General features: G+C 40.8%; 1 protein-coding gene across 1 annotated transcript in view; it reads right to left on the bottom strand.

The window, feature by feature from the left end:
• Anapc1 (anaphase promoting complex subunit 1) overlaps positions 1 to 21,136 on the bottom strand; it is an 86,783-nt gene that overhangs the window by 26,145 nt on the left and 39,502 nt on the right. Inside the window, exons 25-34 of the mRNA XM_036184293.1 lie at positions 20,200 to 20,378; positions 17,594 to 17,808; positions 12,193 to 12,311; positions 8,720 to 8,991; positions 7,482 to 7,716; positions 5,283 to 5,374; positions 3,045 to 3,179; positions 2,806 to 2,888; positions 1,595 to 1,673; positions 318 to 392 (exon numbers count right to left, since the gene is read on the bottom strand). Of these exons, the coding sequence (XP_036040186.1) occupies positions 318 to 392; positions 1,595 to 1,673; positions 2,806 to 2,888; positions 3,045 to 3,179; positions 5,283 to 5,374; positions 7,482 to 7,716; positions 8,720 to 8,991; positions 12,193 to 12,311; positions 17,594 to 17,808; positions 20,200 to 20,378 (1,484 nt within the window). The remainder of the gene's footprint in view (positions 1 to 317; positions 393 to 1,594; positions 1,674 to 2,805; positions 2,889 to 3,044; positions 3,180 to 5,282; positions 5,375 to 7,481; positions 7,717 to 8,719; positions 8,992 to 12,192; positions 12,312 to 17,593; positions 17,809 to 20,199; positions 20,379 to 21,136) is intronic.

A 21,136-nucleotide genomic window follows, 5' to 3' on the forward strand; every position in this document is an offset into this window, starting at 1 on the left:
AAACAAAACAAAAACAAAAACAAAAAAAAATGCACTACTCTTCCAGAAGAACTGAGTTCAATTCACACAGAACCACTATAAGCAGCTCAAAACTGCATGTAACTCCAGCTCCAAGAGGATCGGATGCTTCTTCAAGCATCACACTATGTGTGCACATGAACACATTTAAAAACAATAAAACAAATCTTTAAAAAGAAGAAACTGTAAGGATAAATAATTGCCTTCACAAGAAAAAATATTCTATAGTACTTTGGAAAACCTTGCAAGAAATCACAATTTATGTTATTAAAGTTACAATATTTGTTATTTGTACCAACCTGAGGAACATTGCTGTCAACCCACTTGGAATTTGGTAAAATATCATCCCACAAAATCAGGCACCGAGCAAGTGTCTTAAAAATGAATTACAGACAAAATTAATTAGACAAAGCTCACATAATTCCTAACAATTCCTCAGTAAATAACTAAGGATTAGTTCCCAACTAAGAATTGATTACTTTAAAAAACATTGACTACCAACTAAATATATAAAGATTTAGATCTTAAAGAAAATTAAAATTCAGTTCATCATCATCATCAAAGTTTCAAGGGTTTGGAAAAGACTTTAATTTGTTGTGAATGAAAATCCCAAAGGGAAGAGCCATAGCTGGGTCAAACATTAAAGAAGTGCAGAACAATTTTAGCCAGTACTAAACTGCTACTCTCATTACCGCCTTAACAGTACTACTGCATCCTTAAATACTAAAAATAACACAAGGTCCTGGTCATGTGCTGCCTTTCAGTAAGTTCTTTAATACAAATTTAAGAAACATCATTTCAAGTATTATCATTCAGGTTGGCCACCTTTCTTATCCTTCCTAAGTTCTATTTGGGAAACTTCAAAAGAACATTGCCAATCAGGAAAATGTGGCATGTTCAAAGTAAAACCCTTTCGTAGAAAGGCATTTAGGGTTGTAAGCTAAACTTGAGGATCATAAAACATGGAACTCTCATCCAATAACTGATGGAAGTGGATGCAGAGATCCTCAGCCAGGCCCCAGGTGGAGTTCCAGGTGTCCAATTGTTGAGAAAGAGGAGGGTCTGCAAGAGCGTGAATTGTTGAATCCAAGATTGCAAAAAGCACAGGGACAAATAGCCAATCGAATGGAAGCACATGAATTATGAACCAACGGCTGTGGAGCCCCCAGCTGGATCAGGCCCTCTGGATAAGTGAGACCATTGAATAGCTTGATCTGTTTGGGAGGCACCCAGTCTGTGGGACCAGGATCTGTCCTTAGTGCATGAGCTGGCTGTTTGGAACCTTGGGCTTACACAGGGACACTTTGCTCAGCCTGGAAGGAGGGGACAGGACCTGCCTGTACTGAATCCACCAGGTTTAAATGAATCCCCAGGGGTGTCTTGGTCCTGGAGGAGATGGGAATGGAGGGGAGGGGTTGGGGGAAAGGTGGGGGTGGGGGGGAGGGGGGAGGACAGGGGAACCCATGGCTGATGTATAAAATTAAAACACATAATAATTAATAATAATAATAATAATAATAATAATAATAATAATAAATTTTAAAAAAAGAAAGATGAAAATGATAAAGCACCGCACCCTAAGCAGGAGAAATTCTGGCTTCACAAAGTCCAGCAAATACATGGTATCAGGAGCTCTCAGCCAGTCGGCAATGGATCTGTTGGCAGAGGATTACTGCTCAAGAAAGCCAGGTAATCAAAACCCAAAAGACATCAAATCACTGCTCCCCTCCAGCAAAGGTCTAGCTTTTCCATTAATGCTTTACACATGTTGGCATAACATTTATTTTTTTAGGACACACTATTAAAATGTAAGTTCCATGACGGTATTTTTAGTTTTGTCTTGTTCAATAAAATATCTGCAGTATCAAGAAGACACTGACATAACATTTATCTAAATAGAAGGATAATGATATCTGTTAAAACTTCATTAATTCTGCATAGAATTTTCCTAATTGCAAGAACTTAAAATCTTATAAGGTTTCATGAATCTCAGAATATTTTTCAAATTAAAAGGTGAGCTGGGGACATAACTCAGGGCAGACTGGGAAAGTAGAAGGTTTAATCATTAGAAAAGTTTCTAAACAAAGCAGAAACCATTTTCATAAATGGTAACCAAGTACCAAATAATACTAAGTATTTCTGGCTTAAAAAGTACTCACATATAAGCCAAATTACTGAAAGGAACTGGGCAGCTTTTTGAGCTAGCCCTTCATATCCTTGACTACTTTTTTTTTTTCCCCCAGAGCTGAGGACCGAACCCAGGGCCTTGCGCTTGCTAGGCAAGCGCTCTACCACTGAGCTAAATCCCCAACCCTTGACTTCTAAATCTACTTGAAAAAAAAACAAAAAACAAAAAACACCTTACATCTAGCTTAGCCAGATGGTCTTTATGGTCTTTTGATTTTTTTTTTTTAATCATTATTTCTCTAAACAATACAGTATTAACAACATTTATACGGTATGAATAAGTGTATCTAATATTGTAAGTAATCTCAGATGATTTTAAGTACCAAGATGAAGTGCATATATTACACACAAATCTCATGCTTCCGTGGGTTCTAGTGTCTTTAGGGGTCCTGGGACCAATACTCTGAACACAGTGAGACAAGCATCCTGACCAACAGTATTACCAAAGCAAACACTACATAAAGTCTACTTAGCTCCTGACACCTGAGAGAGTAGACCTCAGGCTGCACTTGCACAGGGGGATACATACATGGGAAGACTGTACTGCTGAGGGCAAAAAGGACGCCACATGTCATGCAAGGGGCAAGTGGGTGCTCATACCTGTTATTGGTTTTTAAGTAGATCATGGCCAAAGCCAGAGTAGCACCTGGACAAGTCACATCCACATTTATGGTATCTCCTTCCTGGTGAGAGAAGTTACTCGTGTAAGAACTCTGAATTCACCAGGCTGACACACCAACAGCACACTTATAACTGTTGTCAGGAACCACTACTTTGAAGCTAGCCTCTTAGCCCTCTCAGCTTGTGGCATTCTGATCTCTAACTCTGATTTGACTTACTTTGATTTGATAACTTGGAGATTTATGTTTCTCCCTGTGCATTCCAGTCTGAAAACGTCTATGACCTCCAACCATGTACTGATAGAGCTGCTCAGGCACATTGAGATCAGACATACCGATCAAATTGCTGCCATGCTGGAAAAAGCAAATAACTGACATGAAAAGAAGTCTTACAGCAGTAAATCAGTAACACACACCCATAGTAAACAAAGGGATAGACTTCAGAAGAGGGTATTTTAATTTCCATGTTTCTTCCAATTACAATAAACATTTTACACATTAACTAATGTCAAGCTATTAATTCTTTAAAAATTATAATTTACACTTGGATCTACATACTTTCATTTCATAAAACACATAAAGTCAAAGACGAATTACATTCAGAGTAAAGGAAAAGACTGAGTCCGTATTAAAAACCTGAACTGTGAACAGCTGAGTATGATCACTGCACCAGTGGCTCTGTTCAGACAACCACAATAACTTAATGAATGTTTATTCAGTATCGTGTTCAACTCTGCTGTAGTCAGCAACCCCATTTGTATAGTCAGCTTTACTTGTTAACCTGACACAGCCTTGATTCACCTAAGAGAAAGGCCTCAGGTGAGAAACTGTCAAGATGAGACTGGCCTGTAGACATGCCTGTAGGGACTGCCTCCATGATCAACTGATGAAGGAGGCCTCAGCCCACAGTGGCAGGCACCGTCCCTAGGCAGTTTCCTGGGTTGTAAAACAGAGCTCGCTAAGAATGAGCCTGTAAGCAAGCCAAAAAGCTGGCCAACAAGCAGCACTCCTCCATGTTTCTGCTTCAGGTTCCTGACTTGAGCTCCTGCCCAGAAAGGAAGAGTGAGCAGAAATAAATCTGTCCTCATCTAAAGTTTCTGGTCAGTGTTTGACCAACAGAACAAAACTAGGACACTAATGAACAGCTACCAGTAAAAATCTCACTTACAATGAGGAAAGGGAGGTGCAATTTAACCAGCTCAAGGTTACCTACCTAGCTACTAAATGGCAGGACTGTATGTCAAACACAGCAGTTCTGCTCAATAGTCATATGGTTGTTTAACCAACAGACATTAATATACTCAAATTATCAGATTCACCAATAGTCTGGACCAAAATTCCAGTCCCAACTCACAGTATGATGCTTTTTACACAGTACCACCTGCCTCTTTAGCTCACATGTCAACATTTTGAATATCATTTAGCTTGACTAGAACACTACATTGGTGGGTTTTCAAGGCAATCACATTCCAAGTAAAAAACAGTAATTACATGAAATGTTTTTGGTAGTTTTGTAGACATCTCTTGGATGGAGTTAAAGATGAGTTAACCTGACATTGCATTCTGTTACAAAGCAAGAGCTGCTATAGCAACTCTCTGGAACAGTGTTAAACGGAGCAGTAAAGGAAGATTAGGGCTATTTCTAGCAATTACTACAGATTCTTAAGGCTTCTAATCATATATTTTCACTATTTTTCTATTCATGTATATGTAGAGAGAAAGAGAAGTGTGATCATTGTATGTGTGTGAATAACCCTATGTGTCTGGGTGTGGTGTATGTGCATGTACACATACACACATGTACGTAAGTGTATAAGTATGCACAGGGGCCACAGGAGGATGCTGGGTATCCTGCTCTATCATTCTCAGTGTGTACTGAGATCCAAACTCAAGTTCTCACACATACACAGCAAACATTCTTACCCACTGGGCTATCTCTCCAGCCCTACTTTCTTCCAGAGCGATTTATCACTCTTCATCTTATCTCTTGAACTTTTTTCAAGGAATCTCAGGACTGGAGAGATGGTTCAGTGGTAAAGAGCACTAGTTGCTCTTCCAGAGGACCTGGGTTCAGTACCTAGCACCCATATGGTGGCTATGTGTAACTCTAGTTCCAGTGGATCCAATGCTATCTTCTAGACTCTGCAGGCATTGCACATACATGGTAAACAGACATACATGAAAGCAAAATATTCATACACATAAAATAAACACAAAAGAGAAATATTATAGTTTAACTGTAAACACATACAAGTCAGAGGAAAGAAATCTTAAAGTCTCATTTCACTGTAATTTTTCTCCACTGCAAACTTTGAAAAAAGAATCCAGAAAGAAGAAAAGGTTGGGCACTGGGTTAAGTGACAGGAGAGCCGAGTGGCCTTCAAGACTATGTGTTAAGGTTGTTCCTTTCAATGTGCAGACGTCCTGGCTAAAAGCAGGGGAAGACTGACTACTCACCCCCAAGCAAACCATACCCAGGGCCAGGCCAGCAGCTAAAGAGTAGGACTCTCTGTCAGTGCAATATTCCATCTCCGGACCAGGGGGCCGCCCTACGGAGGACAGAGAAACAGAGGTCAAGTCAGCCTATGAAAACCCAACTTGTAAAAGTTTTAGAGACTTCACTTCCCAATTGCTTAAGATAAAGACACTGTCCAAAGGGTGGCCAACTTACCAGCTCATCTAAAGCTCCCAAAGGTTCTTAAATATACCTATCAAAGCTTCTATCAGCAATGACTTTCAAACAGTATGAAAACTTGGATTTTACCAGAAAGTTGCCAAGAAGTAAGAATTATAGTTTTTAAAGAGAAAATTACTTTGGGCTGGCCAGATGTGCTGCCAAGCCTGCAATCTGAGTGCCATCTCCAGGATACCATGGTGGGAGAGCAATTCTAGCAAACTATCTTCTGACCTCCACAATGGAGCTTACTCCAACACTTAAAAAAGGAGACAATTACTCTTAAAGAACTTTTCATTAAAGATAAATGAAAATAAAACTATTTGAATTTTATTTTTATTTTCAAATGTATTCATTAGATGTGATTAAAAATGTTCAAGTACTGATAATAAATAAAATGTGTACTTATTTACGCTCTTAGGTTAAAAACTATGTTTTAAGATTTTCATTTGATTCTATATAATATCATGTGTGCTTATGGTAAAAATTCATACTTTTAAAAGCACTCCATTCTAACTCTATGCTTCGGTTCTCAACTAGCACATATCTCCTACACATCAGATATTTACAGTATGATTCATTACAGCAGGAAAATTACAGTTATGAAGTAGCAATGAAATAATTTTATGGTTGAGGGTGTGTGTCTCTGTCTATGTGTGTCTGTGTATCTTTCACACCCTTTGGACTGTGAAAGTTGAGAACCACTGCTCTAGATGAACAAGCTCTAAATAGCAGTGCTGGGGACCTTCTGAGTACTTTTCTCAGACCCATAATTTATGCTACACTATATTTCGGTATAGGAATGTTTCCACTTTGTGAATAACGTCTACTATCAAAGTCTCAGCCCTAATCTTCACTGTCCTATGGTACACCCACTCCATCAAAGAGCTTTTCGGTGGACCTGCCAGATGTGGCCTGGTCCTTCACTGGCACAACAGCAAAGAACTGAAACTTTTGTTATTGAGTCTCCTTCATACACATCACAAAGAAGATATACCCTCTAGTCTGGGTCCTAGAACAGGTGAAGCAGAACCAGAACAACCAAACCACAGATCTGCAGCCTAAAGCAGAGCCAGCAGGCCAATTTAATTGTAGTTCATTATGTAGAAGTGTGGTAGCAACAGCTATGTGATGCAATCATGCTAAAGGATAATCCATCCTCACTTACACACTCTGGGTCAGAAATCTCCAAAGTTTACTTTCCATGGATTCCCTACTGGTAGTCAACACTGTTCTGAAAACATTAAACACCAAATTCTAGAAATAAAAATGCCCAACTTCACTACAGCATTATAATCATCCTACTCTAACATCATTTACCATTGTTAATTTGTTACTTTAATTTATAAGTTAAACTTTGTCACTTGTATGTACAGTGGCCTCATTATCTGTAGGTTCTGCACCCATGGACTCAACCAATCACACACCAAAATACTTTTTAAATTGTACCTCCACTGGACATACAGACTCCCATCATTATTCCCTAAACAATACAAGTGTAAAAACTGCACAACATTTACATTAAGATGTGAATCCTTTACACTTTACCAGTGATTAAAACATAATTGAAAAGCATGTGATGTGTATAAGGTACAGGAGACAATCATTTCATTATTTTTCAAGTGTTCTTGTCCCAACAGAAGAAAACAATGTGACATTAGGAATCCACACAATCTAGTTTTAAGTGCAGGTCACTGCTAGACATTGCCTTGTGTGAGATGAATGGCACACTCACTGTGGCCACTCAAGCTCAGCAGTGGGCCTGCCAATCCAGGCTTACCACCTACACAGCAACAGACGCCCGGGCTACATTACTTGTTGAGTTTTGCTTTTTTTTTTTTTTCCTTTTAAATAATTATCTGGTCATTCTGTACTCATAAAAGCTACTCTTCATTTTCCTTAATTTTCTCATCAGTTTCTACAGGTGTAGGTTTGAGAGGAAAATGTACACCTGTAAAGATTAAGCACTATTAACTGCATACCTATTTCAGCCAACAGAACTTCAGCAGTATGTCTGTGAGCTGTGCCCTGATAAACAAGGCCAATGCCAACCACCGCAGCCACTTGGACATTGTGAGGCACATCAAGCTCCGTGGACGTCGGGGGTAAGAGAGCAGGAACGTGAATGCTAAGAAGCCGGGTAACGGACATGTCCATTGTGCCAAGTTTTGCAGCAGAAACACCAAGTAGCAATCCAATGCTTGTCATTTCATGGCCCTACAAAGGCAACAAAATAAAACTCAGACACTACCAGAACAAATATGGTTTTCTTGAAATAGTGTGAGTGTGAGTGTGTGTTTGTGTCTCTGTGTATGTCTATGTCTGTGTGTGTGTATGCAAGTAATATTTTCAGAAGCCAGAGATTAACCTTGGATGTTGTTCCTTGGAAACTGTCCATCTTAGTTTTTGAAGCCTAGTCTCTCACTGGAACCTGAGATTCACATTCAGGTAGGATGGCTGCCAGTAAGACCCCAACATCCTTTTTCCTTCACCTTCTCAGCACCAGAATTACAAGCATGCTCCGTCACAGCTGGCTTTTTTTAGGTGAGTGCTGGGAACCAAACTCAAGTCTTCATGTCTGCACTCAAGCACTTTATGAACTGAGCTATCTCCCCAGCCCCATAGGTAGTTTTAGATAAAATAATGCCAGCCTCTTTCAATAAGAATCTTTACATGACAGGCACTGAGAGTATAGTGGAAAACTAACACATGTGGTCCCAGCTCTTACAGTGTTCTAATGGGGGAAAATATGCTAAATTAAAAACATAAAAACCCACAATTAAAAGTTGTTTACAAATACAGAGTATATGAGACTATTTAAAGGAGACTAATAATTTTTTTTATTAGGAAGCTCTAAAGAACCTGAACACATCAGCCAGAAGAGAGTATATGAGACTATTTAAAGGAGACTAATAATTTTTTTTATTAGGAAGCTCTAAAGAACCTGAACACATCAGCCAGAAAAGTGGTAGGAAGTGGGACACCCAAAGGAAGAGCAGTGGCATGGCTGCAGACGGCCCAAAGCAGACAGCACAATGGAGGGTGAGTGAATGGTTCCGAGCAAGGGTCACACATCATTAACACTTTAGAAGGACTAAGTTTCCTGCTGAGATGAACACAGTTAGAGGTACAGCAATCAAACAGTGCAAGGAGACAAGTAAGAGGTGGTGCAGTGAGTATGTGTGACACCATGCCAGACATATGGATGACAGGTTCTCACCTTAGTTAAGTAGTCATGGATATTGAGAGTAGCCAGCTTGGTAAGGTGCCCGTTCAGACCCAGGGCCATGAGAAAGCCAGCATACTCATTGGCTAACTCGGCATGCTTTGGCTTGTTGTAAACAATCCAAGCTGAGTCTATCTGGGAGGCAGGGGCTATCTTCAATCCAGCAGCCACACCATTATGGAAGCTGGCCCAGCTTGTCATATTGGGAGGCACATCGATGTTCCCACTATTGAGATCTACAGTTGTGTTTCTTGGAGGGGCTCGCCCTAGGCAAACAAAGAAGTAAATTAAGAGAATTTACAAAATTAAAACCCAGGCCTTTGAAGTAAGGTTGCCTTTACTGCATTCAAAACCCCTATTGGAGAGATGGCTCAACAGTTAAGAGCATTTGCTTCTCTTGCAGAGGACCTAGGTTACGTTCCCAGCACCCATGTGGCAGCTCAAAACCCTCTGTAACTCTGTTCCCTGGGATCCAATGCCTCTTCTGATCTCTTTGGATCCCATCCCACGCATGCATGGTTCACATACACTCAGGTATATATATATATATATATATATATATATATATATATATGTGTGTGTGTGTGTGTGTGTGTGTGTGTGTGTGTGTGTGTGTGTGTGTATGTATATACACACACATATACGCATAAAATAAATATTTTAAACATGCACACGCATGCATACATACATACATACATACATACATACATCGCCTGGGCATGGTGGCACATGCCTGTAAACCCAGAACCCCAGAGGCAAAGGCAGGTAGATCTCTGTGAACTGGAACCCAATCTGGTCTATATAAAGTTCCAGACCATTCAGGGTTTAGAGTTAGTTACAAAGCTGTCTTCAAAGCAACAAACTGTATAGTTTAAAATACCGCAGGGTCTATTTTACTAACACGCAATACAATAACTGACACCAATTTAACTTCCAACCCCCTAGTCAGGGCTCTCGCTGCTCTGCATATTTGCAACTGCAGGAAGGCAGAATGAAACTAAAGGTAGATCAGTGTCACAGTTTAACCCCACGAATAACAAATTCCAACAGGTGACTGAGGACACTGGTGTTCATGTCAAACATTCACTCCTATATTGTTGTCTAGATATTAAAGCAAAGCAAATTTTAAGAGACAAAGACCTCCAGAAATCTGTCCTATCTCTATTTCATATGCCTATGCCTCAGCACATGGATATCTATAAGTAGCTAACATATGTGAGATACTAAAAGTGCCAAATGTGGAGCTGGAGAGATGGGTGCACTGTTAGGACCACTTCCTGTGCTCTAAGAAGACCCAGAGTTTGGTTCCCAGCATCCACATCAGGTGACACAACTACCTGCAACTACAGCCCCAGGGGATCAACCACTGTTCTTTCACCCCATAGGCAACCATGTGCGCGCGCGCACGCACGCACACACACACACACACACACACACACACACACACACACACACACACCAGTTTATTTAAAATGCTAAATTCAACTGAGTGTGGTGCCACATGCTTATAATCCTGGCATTTAAGAGGCCAAGGCAGGAGAATAGAAATTTTTAGGTCAGTCTGAGCTACATAGAAAGACACTGTGTCAAAACAGAAAGTGTCTGTGTACAGAGAAGTTACCTAGCAAACTAGAAAGGAACTTTCTCTACTGTACTGGCCCACAAGTGATATAAATTAAATGTTTATAAGTTCAGTATGAATCTTTCTACTTCCTTTGGGTTTTGGTACATATTGTATACACAGACATGACTAAATCTTTATATTATGAATGGCTTATGTTATCTCAATTCATCAACAGACATTTATAAGACTGATGTGATATCCACTGTGCCAAGATGGCAATGTGATGAATATTTAAAATAAATACTGATTATTATACAAAGCTACCAAAATCCTTAGACTTTGAAAATACCATTTAAAGATATCTAAAACATCACTGAAAACAAATTCTGAGTAGAGATGAATGATTTGTAGCATGTATATACACAGAAGAATGAGTGTCTGAAGAGAATCTAAATATTGTACATATTAGACTTTAAGATTATTTAAAGTCAGGCAGTGATGGCGCACACCTTTAATTCTAGCACTCGGGAGGCAGAGGCAGGCGGATCTCTGTGAGTTCAAGGCCAGCCTGGTCTATAGAGTGAGTTCCAGGAAAGGAGCAAAGCTACATAGAGAAACCCTGTCTCGAAAAACAACAACAACAAAAAGATTATTTAAAATTCAAGCCTCACATTAAAACAAAACAAAACAGGATCTTATTATGTAACCCCAAGATGGTCTGGAACTCTACCTCCCAAGTGCTGGGATTAAAGGCTTGTGCCACCTTACCCTGTCCTAAATTGTTTTACCTTTATCAACAATAATTCTCTGAACGTTTTCTATCGTGAAATAATCACAATAAAATGCAAAATTAGAACTAAGATATACTCTACCTACCTTTTGGTTCCCAGCTGGTGGTGCCGTTCTAGAGGACTGTGGTATCTGGGGGGTGTGACTGCCACTGAAGGAACTGAGCCACTGAAGGCTGCACTCAAGGCTTATAGCCCCTCCTGTGTGTTTCTTGATTGTTCCTGCCCTCATGCTTCCCCTGCAACAATGGACTGGACCCCCATAAACATGAGCCAAAGGACCCTTCCTCGAAGTGGCTTAACACAAGTGGTTCTGGGCTTTAACAGTCACTACAGCGCTCTTAATGCGTCAAATCAATGAGAGCACAGAAGCACTGCTTCAGTTTTAACCAAACTAATTCAAAAGAGCCCCACTTCCAGCCTTCCCTGGCACTCACACTGGCCACAACAGCGTGTGGAACTGGCCAGCACTGAAAACCACCAGTGGACACTCCCACACCTGCAGGGAGCAGCTGGGAGAGGCCTCTTTGTATCGTAGCCAGTGAGAGACCACAGGAGTCAGCCATGTTGTCACTCAAGCCTGCCTTGTTAGCATCTCTGCACCACAGCCTGTAATGAGCGACATGAACTAGGAAGCTGCTCTTGGTAAAGCTCTCAGGTTTGATGTGGGAATTCTTGCCCTATGTTAGGCACCAATATAGACTGAAGTTTCTCTGTCCTGCCTGGTCCCAACCATGCAGCAGCTGTTTTTATAAAACAATCACTCAGAGGCTTATATTAATTACAAACTATTTGACCTATGGCTCAGGCTTACTACTAGCTAGCTCTTTCATCTTAAATCAATCCCTATCTATTAATCTGTGTACTTTTATGTGGCTGTGGCATCACAGGTCTGCTGGCATGTTGCTCCTTGGGCATCAGGCTGGAGGGTGCCCTAAATCCACCCTTCTTCATCTCCATCTTCAGTTTAAATGTACCGCCTAACCTTATTCTGCCTCACCACTGGCCAAACAGCTTTATTATCCACCAATGAGAGCAACACATATTTACAGTGTACAGAAAGACATCCAACAGCAGAATTAGTCCTTTGTCAATGAGCCTAGAGTTTAACATACCCGTCAAATTCAATTTAGGAATAGGCAAGGGCTCTGTTGGAACAGGATGATAAGAAAACAAGGTGAACATTCCTCGTCCCACTGGAAGGGCCATAGTTCGCTGACACAACTGGAGCAGTCTATAATAAAAACACAAAACAACACACAGACTGTAACAGAGTTCACAGCTGGAATCTAACAGGAGGTAATTACTGCAGAGGAACTAATACACACAATCAAGTCCTCACAAACCCCCTCCCACTCCCCCAAGATGGGAGGATCACCACTTCCCCTCACAACTCTTAACCTCATCGGGATGCTGAAGCAGACACACCTTGCCTTTGCTCTGAATAAGACCCAGTTCTCCTGGGTACCCCGACTGATGCTAGCCTGGTCTAAAGATGGCTCCTCTTGGTGTTACTCTCAGTTGAGCTGCATCAGTACACACAGATCCTACTCTCACTCCTGTTGTGTGATAGTTTGTCTGTGTTCTGACAAATAAAGCTAGCCTGGAGATCAAAGGGCAGAGTTAGCCACTAGTTAACCATAGAGGCCAGGCAGTGGTGACACACACCTTTAATCCCAGCACTTGGGAGGAGGAAGCAGGAAGATCAGGAGTTCAAGACCACCCTGGGCTACTCAAGATTGAACCAGTCTAAGAGAGAAACAGATCTAAAAGAGAAATGGTGGTGGTGCACAGCTTTGATCCCAGCACATGGGAGGCTCATGCCTTTAATCTCAGCACTAGGAAGATGAGACAGGAATATAAGGCATGTGGAGACAGGATCCTCCCCGCATCCCCACTCAGTCTGAGGATTTGTAGAGACAGGATGCCCTATTGGGTCTGAGATTTCCTAAAAGTAAGAAGTCTCTGGTGCCTGGCTGCTCTGTTTCTCTGATCTTTCAGCTTTCACCCTGGATATCTGACCCTGGGTTTTTAATTGTTAAAACCAATCAGGATTGCATAGCACACTCCTTGTACCCATACTGCCTCGAAAATGCCACTACTTCCATGTTTTATACACAAAGAAAGGAAGTAAATAGTCACCAGATCAAAACACCAATATGCTCAAAGTTAAAATGGCTTCTGTTGGTCACACTGAAAAACTAACACCTCACTCTTGTTTCTGCACTGAATTCCCTCTAGACAGGCCCCTAGGACAAAAACTAACAGAAAATTTGAAAATAGGCATTTCTACTTAAGAAAAGCTTTTAAATATTGCATTTGAGACTAAAGAAAGGACCTGCAGAGACTAACACAGAAGTGACACTCTCCAGACAAAAATATTCATCAAGGTGATTGCTCCCTAATTACATAAATGCACTGCTTCTCTAGCTCATTAAAGAGGATTCTAACATTCTAATGTTCTGACATTCCTTGGGACTATAGCAGTACTATAACTGGGGATACAGGAAATTCAAATCCATGAAGCTGGATCCTACAAAAAGTTTAAGTGAAAGCTTTATACATAATCAATTCCATTTGCAAAAGTCATAAAATTAAAGCAACAGCACTAATGCTGTAGCCCCTGATTGCATGAGGCCACTAACAGGATGCTTCATGATCCCATTAAGCACTAAGAAAAGGTCTCCAATTAGACTAACATCGACTGACCAAAAGATACATTCTGATTTCAGATATATTAAAACAAGTGGTTTTCAGCCTGTGGATTATAACCTCTTTCACAGAATTCACCTCAGACTATCTGCATATCAAATATTTATATTACAATTCATAACAGTAGCAAAATTAGTTATGAAATAACAACGAAAATAACTTTATGACTGGGAGTCACCACAACATGAAGAACTGTATTAAAGGGTCACAGCATTAGAAAGTTGAGAACCACTACACTAAAAGATTAAAGAGAAAAAAGACACTGCTAACAATGGCTGACTACAGTGAGCTTTACTATGCACTATGAAATATTTCAAATGTTATGTAAAAGAATTGACTGTAAAAGAACAACTGATGAGGTGTAACTGTTACAATCATGTCTATTACAGCTAAAGCAACTCATAAAATAACAGATTAAGTAATTTAGCCAAGTTCATCCAGGAATGATGTTAAGCCTTACTAGATGAGCCCCTGCTCCTAACTATGTGTTCTACTCTCAATTTCAAGTAATAACCTATTACAGGCTGAGAGACCAGCTTCTGGGCTGCTGACAGGGCTTCAAGAGAAAGCCGCAGTGTAGCAAAACTTAGGACTTTTATCTGAGGGCTTTTTTTAGGAAGTGAATGAGTTCACACGCATTCTGATGGTTACTTTCTTTATTCTCTCATGTTGGCTCTCTGTATCCCTTTGTCCTTTCAGCTAGCTATCCATACCCAACAGAATACTACAGGCAATACAGAAGTTACATTTGATGGCCACATTTCATTTGATAAGAAACAGTCATCCAACAACTCACCTGTAATAAATCTCAACTTGCTAACTGGTGGGGCTGTTATTTGCAGCTGCAAAGAACCAGTCATTTCATTATTAAACTAAAGAGATAATATTATAAAGGATTTTAAAAGAGTTATGAAACTAAACTACTGAGAAGTCTAAGAAGAATAAAGAAATCATGGATTATATCCTACATATTTTAAACTAGCATTTTGTGATTAATAATAGTAAAAATGTTGGGTTCTCTCAGACTTGGATTGTTTACAGGGAGAGCTGTGTCTTCAAGGAGAGTGTAGGCTGCTGCAGCTGGGAGACATATCATCCCATCACACACACACACACACACACACACACACACACACACACACACACACACGCGCATGCATACAAGCTGCAGGGCAAGGGCAGGGGCATAGCTAAGCTTACTCTGCACTCTCCAAGGCAAGTGACACTAAAAGCATTTTAAATCTTAAAATGTATTTTTCTATCCTTCATTTAACTTTAGACCATAAAAAAGAAAACTTGGGCTGGAGAGATGGCTCAGAGGTTAAGAGTACTAGCTGTTCTTCTAGAGGTCATGAATTCAATTCCCAGCAACCACATGGTGGCTCACAATCATCTGTAATGAGATCTGGTGCCCTCTTCTGTCCTGCAGGCATACATGCAGGCAGAACATTGTATACATAATCAATAAATAAATCTTTAAAAAAAAATAAAAAGAAAACTTGTAACTTGGGGCTATGAAGTACTGAGGTTAGGAATTTGTGCAGAGAGTTAATTACTGTCCTGTGTAATCAGCCAGACCTAGCAAGAGAAACTGGCATAGCAATTAGGTTGCTTTGCATCTTTAACCTTAGTTCAACAAATCAACAACTGAGTATATGTCCTTGTGAGCTGGATTGCTTTTCCTGGGAATAGTTTATTTTAAAAACCATTAGCAAGGAACCTGGTATAATCTAAAGTTACTTTGAAGATTCAATACAGTTCTCCTGAAAGCTAGGAAATATAACTATTTTCCTATGTCAACCTGAGCTGTGATTAAAAAACAGGTCCTAAGTATCTCACAGTCCTCATGGAACAATAGGCCTAGTTATCAAACATATCATTGTATTATTTCTATTCACCAAAATTATACAGCTTAAGGAGAGATCATCTTCCTGACAATGTACAGGTATAAATGTGCCCAAGATAGAGCCGGGCGGTGGTGGCAGACACCTGTAATCCCTTAGGAGGGATTATAATCTGTCTTGGGAGGCAGAGCCAGGAGGATCTTTGTGAGTTCGAGGCGAGGCCAGCCTGGTCTACAGAGTGAGATCCAGGAAAGGCACCAAAACTACACAGAGAAACCCTGTCTCGAAAAACCAAAAAAAAAAAAAAAAAAAAAATGTGCCCAAGAGATAGAATATACTCATGAGAGAAACACACTACAATACAGGCAGTGGGGGATTTCTCAAAACCACTTAGAGAAAAATTGCAATAGCACATGTGAAAATTACAGACAGAAGCAAACAATATTCCAGAGTCCGTAGCCCCTTGGCCACACCTAATGAGGTTTCCCATGAGAGAATTATTCTTCTAGTGGGCGGACACCTTGAATATTAATTGCCATCTGCTGTTCTATGCCACGGCTCTTGCAATAACCTGAGTATATGTGGTGAGGAAACAGTGAGAGAGAAATTAGGGTTTTCAGTGGACTGTAGCTAAGCATGAGTGGTGACTGTTCTTGAAACAGTGTAAGAAAAAGAATCTGAAAAAAAATAAAAGAAAAAAAAAAAGAAAAAGAATCTAGGCTGGTTCACATACCTATTTTCCAGCTACTCAAATCAGGAGCCCCAATGCAAGCCCAACCTGCACTAGAGAAATCAAGCTAAGTAACTGAGTTAGGTTTGATGTCAGGAGGGGTGGGAATGAAGGAAGGGGAGGAGGGTAGAGAGTCAGTCGCCTCACACTCCTGTCCCACAGACAAAGCCACTCCACCACCCCGCCTCATACTTCCCAAAACTAAACTCCTAAGTTGTTTCTGTTACATATTTTTTTACAACAACAAAAAAGAATCTAATACAACTGGTGTGAATTTAAACCACACTAAAAATTAGCAAACAAGTACCTCAAAATCACCTCCTGAATTTAAGACACACAGGAATGAGTCCAATGTATATTTCACTTACAAATTCTTAGATTTGCCTTCTCTGAAGTACACTGTTCTATTTCAAGAAGAGGAAGAGTATAATTATATCTTCAAAAGGCAAAAATATTTTTAAAACGTGTATGGTTTTACTGAGGTTGGCTATAAAATTAAAATAAAAGGTAGATTTTTAACTTTAAGTAAGTTGCTTGTTTTAGCTTTAGCTTTTAATTCTCTTAAACGCAAGGACAACAAAAGTGTTAAGTAAGTTTTATAGTTTCATTTCTATGGCTATGATAAACTACCCTGACCAAAAGCAATCTTTGACAGGAAAGAATTTATTTGGCTTACAAGGCCAGGTTACAGTTCATTTAGAAGGGAAGTCACAGTGCAGGATTCTAAGACAGGTGTCCACATCATAGCCACAGGCAAGAGCAGGCGAAAGAATGCACCCATGCTGCTTAGTGGTCTGCCTCTTGTTCAGCTGGCTTTCTTCATTCTTAGACAGTCCAGCCCATGAAATGGTGCTGCCCAGTCAAGGTTGGTCTTCCTAGCTCAATCAACAAGCAAGACAGTCTCCACATACCAACCTGATTTAAGTAATTCCTCAACTTAAATTCTCTTACCAGGTAATTCTAGATTATAACAAGCTAACATTTAAAACTGAACACCAAGCTGGCAAGATGGCTTAGTGAGAAAAGGCACTTGCCACTGAGCCGAACAGTCTGAGCTGGATTCTCCTGAAGCCTAGTGGAAAAAAAGAACCAATTCCTCTGACCTCTCTACACATGCACACACGCACGCACGCACACAAAATAAATGTTTAAAAAAGAAAAGTTATAATATTAAAGGCAAACAAACTAGTCTCAAATGTAACAAACTGGACGGCAGATGAACCATTTTACCTGTTTTCTTTTTCTTCAATGAACTCGTGGTCACTGAGTTCCGGGTACTGCACCACATTGACACGGACAGGCTGAGCACTCTGAAGCAGCCTTCGCACATCCTGCACCCGCAGATCTTCACTCCATATCAATGACATAACCTCATGATTCAAGTCATTCATGCCATCATCTTCCTCCTCAGCCTCGGTTCCTGAAGACACATCTGAGGAGAGCACCTGTGTGACAGACGTTATTGGAGTGACTTCAAAGGCAGCTGCGTGCCTAGACCGAGAGGGCAAACAGGCTAAGGTAAGTGTAACTGGTAGGCTTCTTGAAGTCACCCAACACTGTCATACAAGCTGAGCTCATCTGCACTGGGAGATCATCTCGTCACCCAAACCGGCCCCACCTACTCGCCTCGTCATCCCTCTGGCCACCTAGGTGTCTAGTTCCTACAAATCTTTTCAAGTACTGCACTGCCTACTTGGGAGTCATTCTCTACTAAACCCAAGACAGGCGTTTATATTTAGAGCTGTTCATGATCAGGGAGTAGAACCTACTAAAACAATCCATTCGCTTTTATTTATTTATTTATTTTAAAGAAAGTGAGTTATTCCGAATAGAAGATGAGGCAACTATTACTGCAGGACTAATGCCTACTTCAGTAGTAACAAAGCAGAGGACTAAAGCCTGGAAGGACACACACATCCAAGGCTGACTGAAGGTGCACAGTACTTGGACTGTGATGGTTTTCACTTTCCACGTTCTACACACATTTTACAAAGGAAGCAGACTAACCCCTCGACTGCCAGCCAACCCTGATGACCTCAAATGTGCTCTCACACAGGGCTTCCCAGCCCCAGTGCTTCAGTCTGACTACAACACCATGGGCACTGCATGGACTCTCCATGTCCTCTCAAGTAGAGTTCTACACTCCAATAAAAGATTAAATCCAAATTAAAATGCTAAAGTTTTCTTATCCTGACATTTAGTGTGGAGGCAATAATGTTAGCCTGGAAAAAATGGTATATATGACCAGATAAAAACTGATATTGATTCTTATGTAATAACTAATCAAAAACTATAACCATGCACCACATAGCACTTCCACCAAGAGCCCACACACAATGGTGCTAGTGACCCAGCTACAAACACTATCATGCTTGCGTATCAGAATTGCCTACAGAGACATTTCTCAGAACGTATGCAATTGTTAGGCAATATATGACTGTATGTATATTCTAATGGATAACTTACCTAGAGAACACAAACCCAAAGAGCAGAACCAAGTTGAAATTTAGCCTCAAATAACTGAAGAAACTAAATTTAGATAAACTTGCCTAGGCTGCCATTTAAATAATTTATAGATTAATATTTATAGTGTTTATGTGCTGAATTGCTCCCAGGAGCAGAAAAAAATCTAATTGCCAAAGATCTTTGTGTGTGGGTATGTGGGTGTGGGGCTATTGTGTTTTGGAACAGGGTCTCCCAGGGAAACTGATTCTAGCTCAAGTCCAAGGCAGGCAACTGTTGGGTTAAGAGACCTACTATAATTCTCCCACAGTTACACCATACTGATTATGATGTGGTGATTCAAAGGCTAATGGAACAAGCCTGATTCCCACTGTTTGCTCAAGCATGTCACAGGTCTCTATGAGTCCTATGCCCGTCAGCCTGACCTACAGACAGATCCTGTCTCAAAAAAAAATTTTTTTTCCTCATTTCTAGGTTTCTTAGAACCCATTCTGAAACAGATGTAAAGATAATGAAGGAGAGACTTTAAGGCACCTAAAAGACTAACCCTAGTGGAGAAAGCATTCTTTCTCAGGCTTCAGTGATACTGTCATACAGGGATTATGTAAATACATTTATACCCATTTAAAAGGCTAACTTCACTGGGCAGTGGTGGCGCACACCTGTAATCCCAGCACTTGGGAGGCAGAGGCAGGTGGATCTCTGTGAGTTCGAGGCCAGCCTGGTCTACAGAGCTAGTACAGGACAGGCTCCAAAGCTACAGAGAAACCCTGTCTCGAAAAACCAAAAAAATAAAAAATAAAAAATAAAAGGCTAACTTCAAGAAATCCAATCTCTCAAAAAGTATGAACAATGCCGGGTTGGTGGTGGCACACGCCTTTAATCCCAGCACTTGGGAGGCAGAGGCAGGCGGATTTTTGTGAGTTCCAGGCCAGCCTGGTCTACCGAGCGAGATCCAGGAAAGGTGCAAAGCTACACAGAGAAACCCTGTCTCGAAAAACAAACAAACAAACAAAAGTAGGAAGAAGAACACAGTTGTTACTATAGCCAGCCAAATGGATGGTACACAGGCTCTTGGTTTTCCTGTGTAGTAATCAGCTGCTTCTATGGGTACAAGCAGCTGAACAGATGTAGTTGGTGGCTTGCTGACTCCATACCTGTCCTGATTCTGAGCAAAGAAAGGTCCAGGCAACACAGGGCATTCACTAAGTCCACAGTACCCATGCTTGATTATAAACTTTATCTGACTTATAACATAAAAGACAAAATGATATGCAGAGTTACCAAAATGTAAAGATGCAAAGGGAAATGAAGACAGTTTCCACTTGGACTTTATCTGAGGCTAAAGCTGAACTTCCTACATTGATACTCACAGATTTGCCTCTGGGTAGATTTCCTTCACAAGCCTGCTTGGAAAGATCCTGACGTCCAATCAAGAGGCAGACAGCTTCTGACCAGTCTGAATCAGGCTGCTCCCGACAGTGATATATTGCATCCCTGATGGGAAGAGCAATTCCAAAAGGAAGAGTCTCCAGATCTCTTAAAGTGAATCCTTGGAGTGAAACAAGGGGTGAGACGCTTTTCAGTTAGATCTGCCACTTCCCTAGTCATCCATCTAATCGGTCAACAAACTCTAAAGTCAACCTACACTAACAGCTGCCAAGTCCAGGAGACAGCAGTGATTCTCACCATAACTAACGGAGCTGTAACCTGGTACCATAACTTTGGGAGTTGGCATGAAAAGATACATCCACTCCTCTGGTCCATCACAGCCATAAAGAACAATGCGCACATGTGCACCAAGATATAAGAATAGAAATATCAAGGAGGAACTTTGTTTCATTATGGGGGTTAGAAAGGGAGTGGGTGGGGGGGCTGTGGTGGCGCATGCCTTTAATCCCAGCACTTGGGAGACAGAGCCAGGCAGATCTCTGTAGATTCGAGGCCAGCCTGGTCTACAGAGCGAGATCCATGACAGGCACCAAAACTACACAGAGAACCCTGTCACGAGAAAAAAAAAAAAAAAAAAAAAAAAAAAGGGAGTGGGGCAAGTCCCATTGTCTGTCTTCAATAAATGACTTACAGCTATATCAGTCAGCTCAGGTGAATGTGGTACTTGTACATACTCATCCCTACGCAAAGTATAAAGGTGACTAATAAAGGAAAGCAAGGCAAAGGTCACACACAGGGAGGTAAGTGGCAGCAGACACTAGCTGCACTGGTCACACTGTGTGAAAGGTAGGTGACCCGAGCAGGAGCCAAATTCATGTTAGCACTATCCTCTATATACACACTTCACACACTCTTTCG

Source organism: Onychomys torridus, chromosome 4 (genome assembly GCF_903995425.1).
Source record: "Onychomys torridus chromosome 4, mOncTor1.1, whole genome shotgun sequence".
Taxonomy (NCBI): Eukaryota; Metazoa; Chordata; class Mammalia; order Rodentia; family Cricetidae; genus Onychomys; species Onychomys torridus.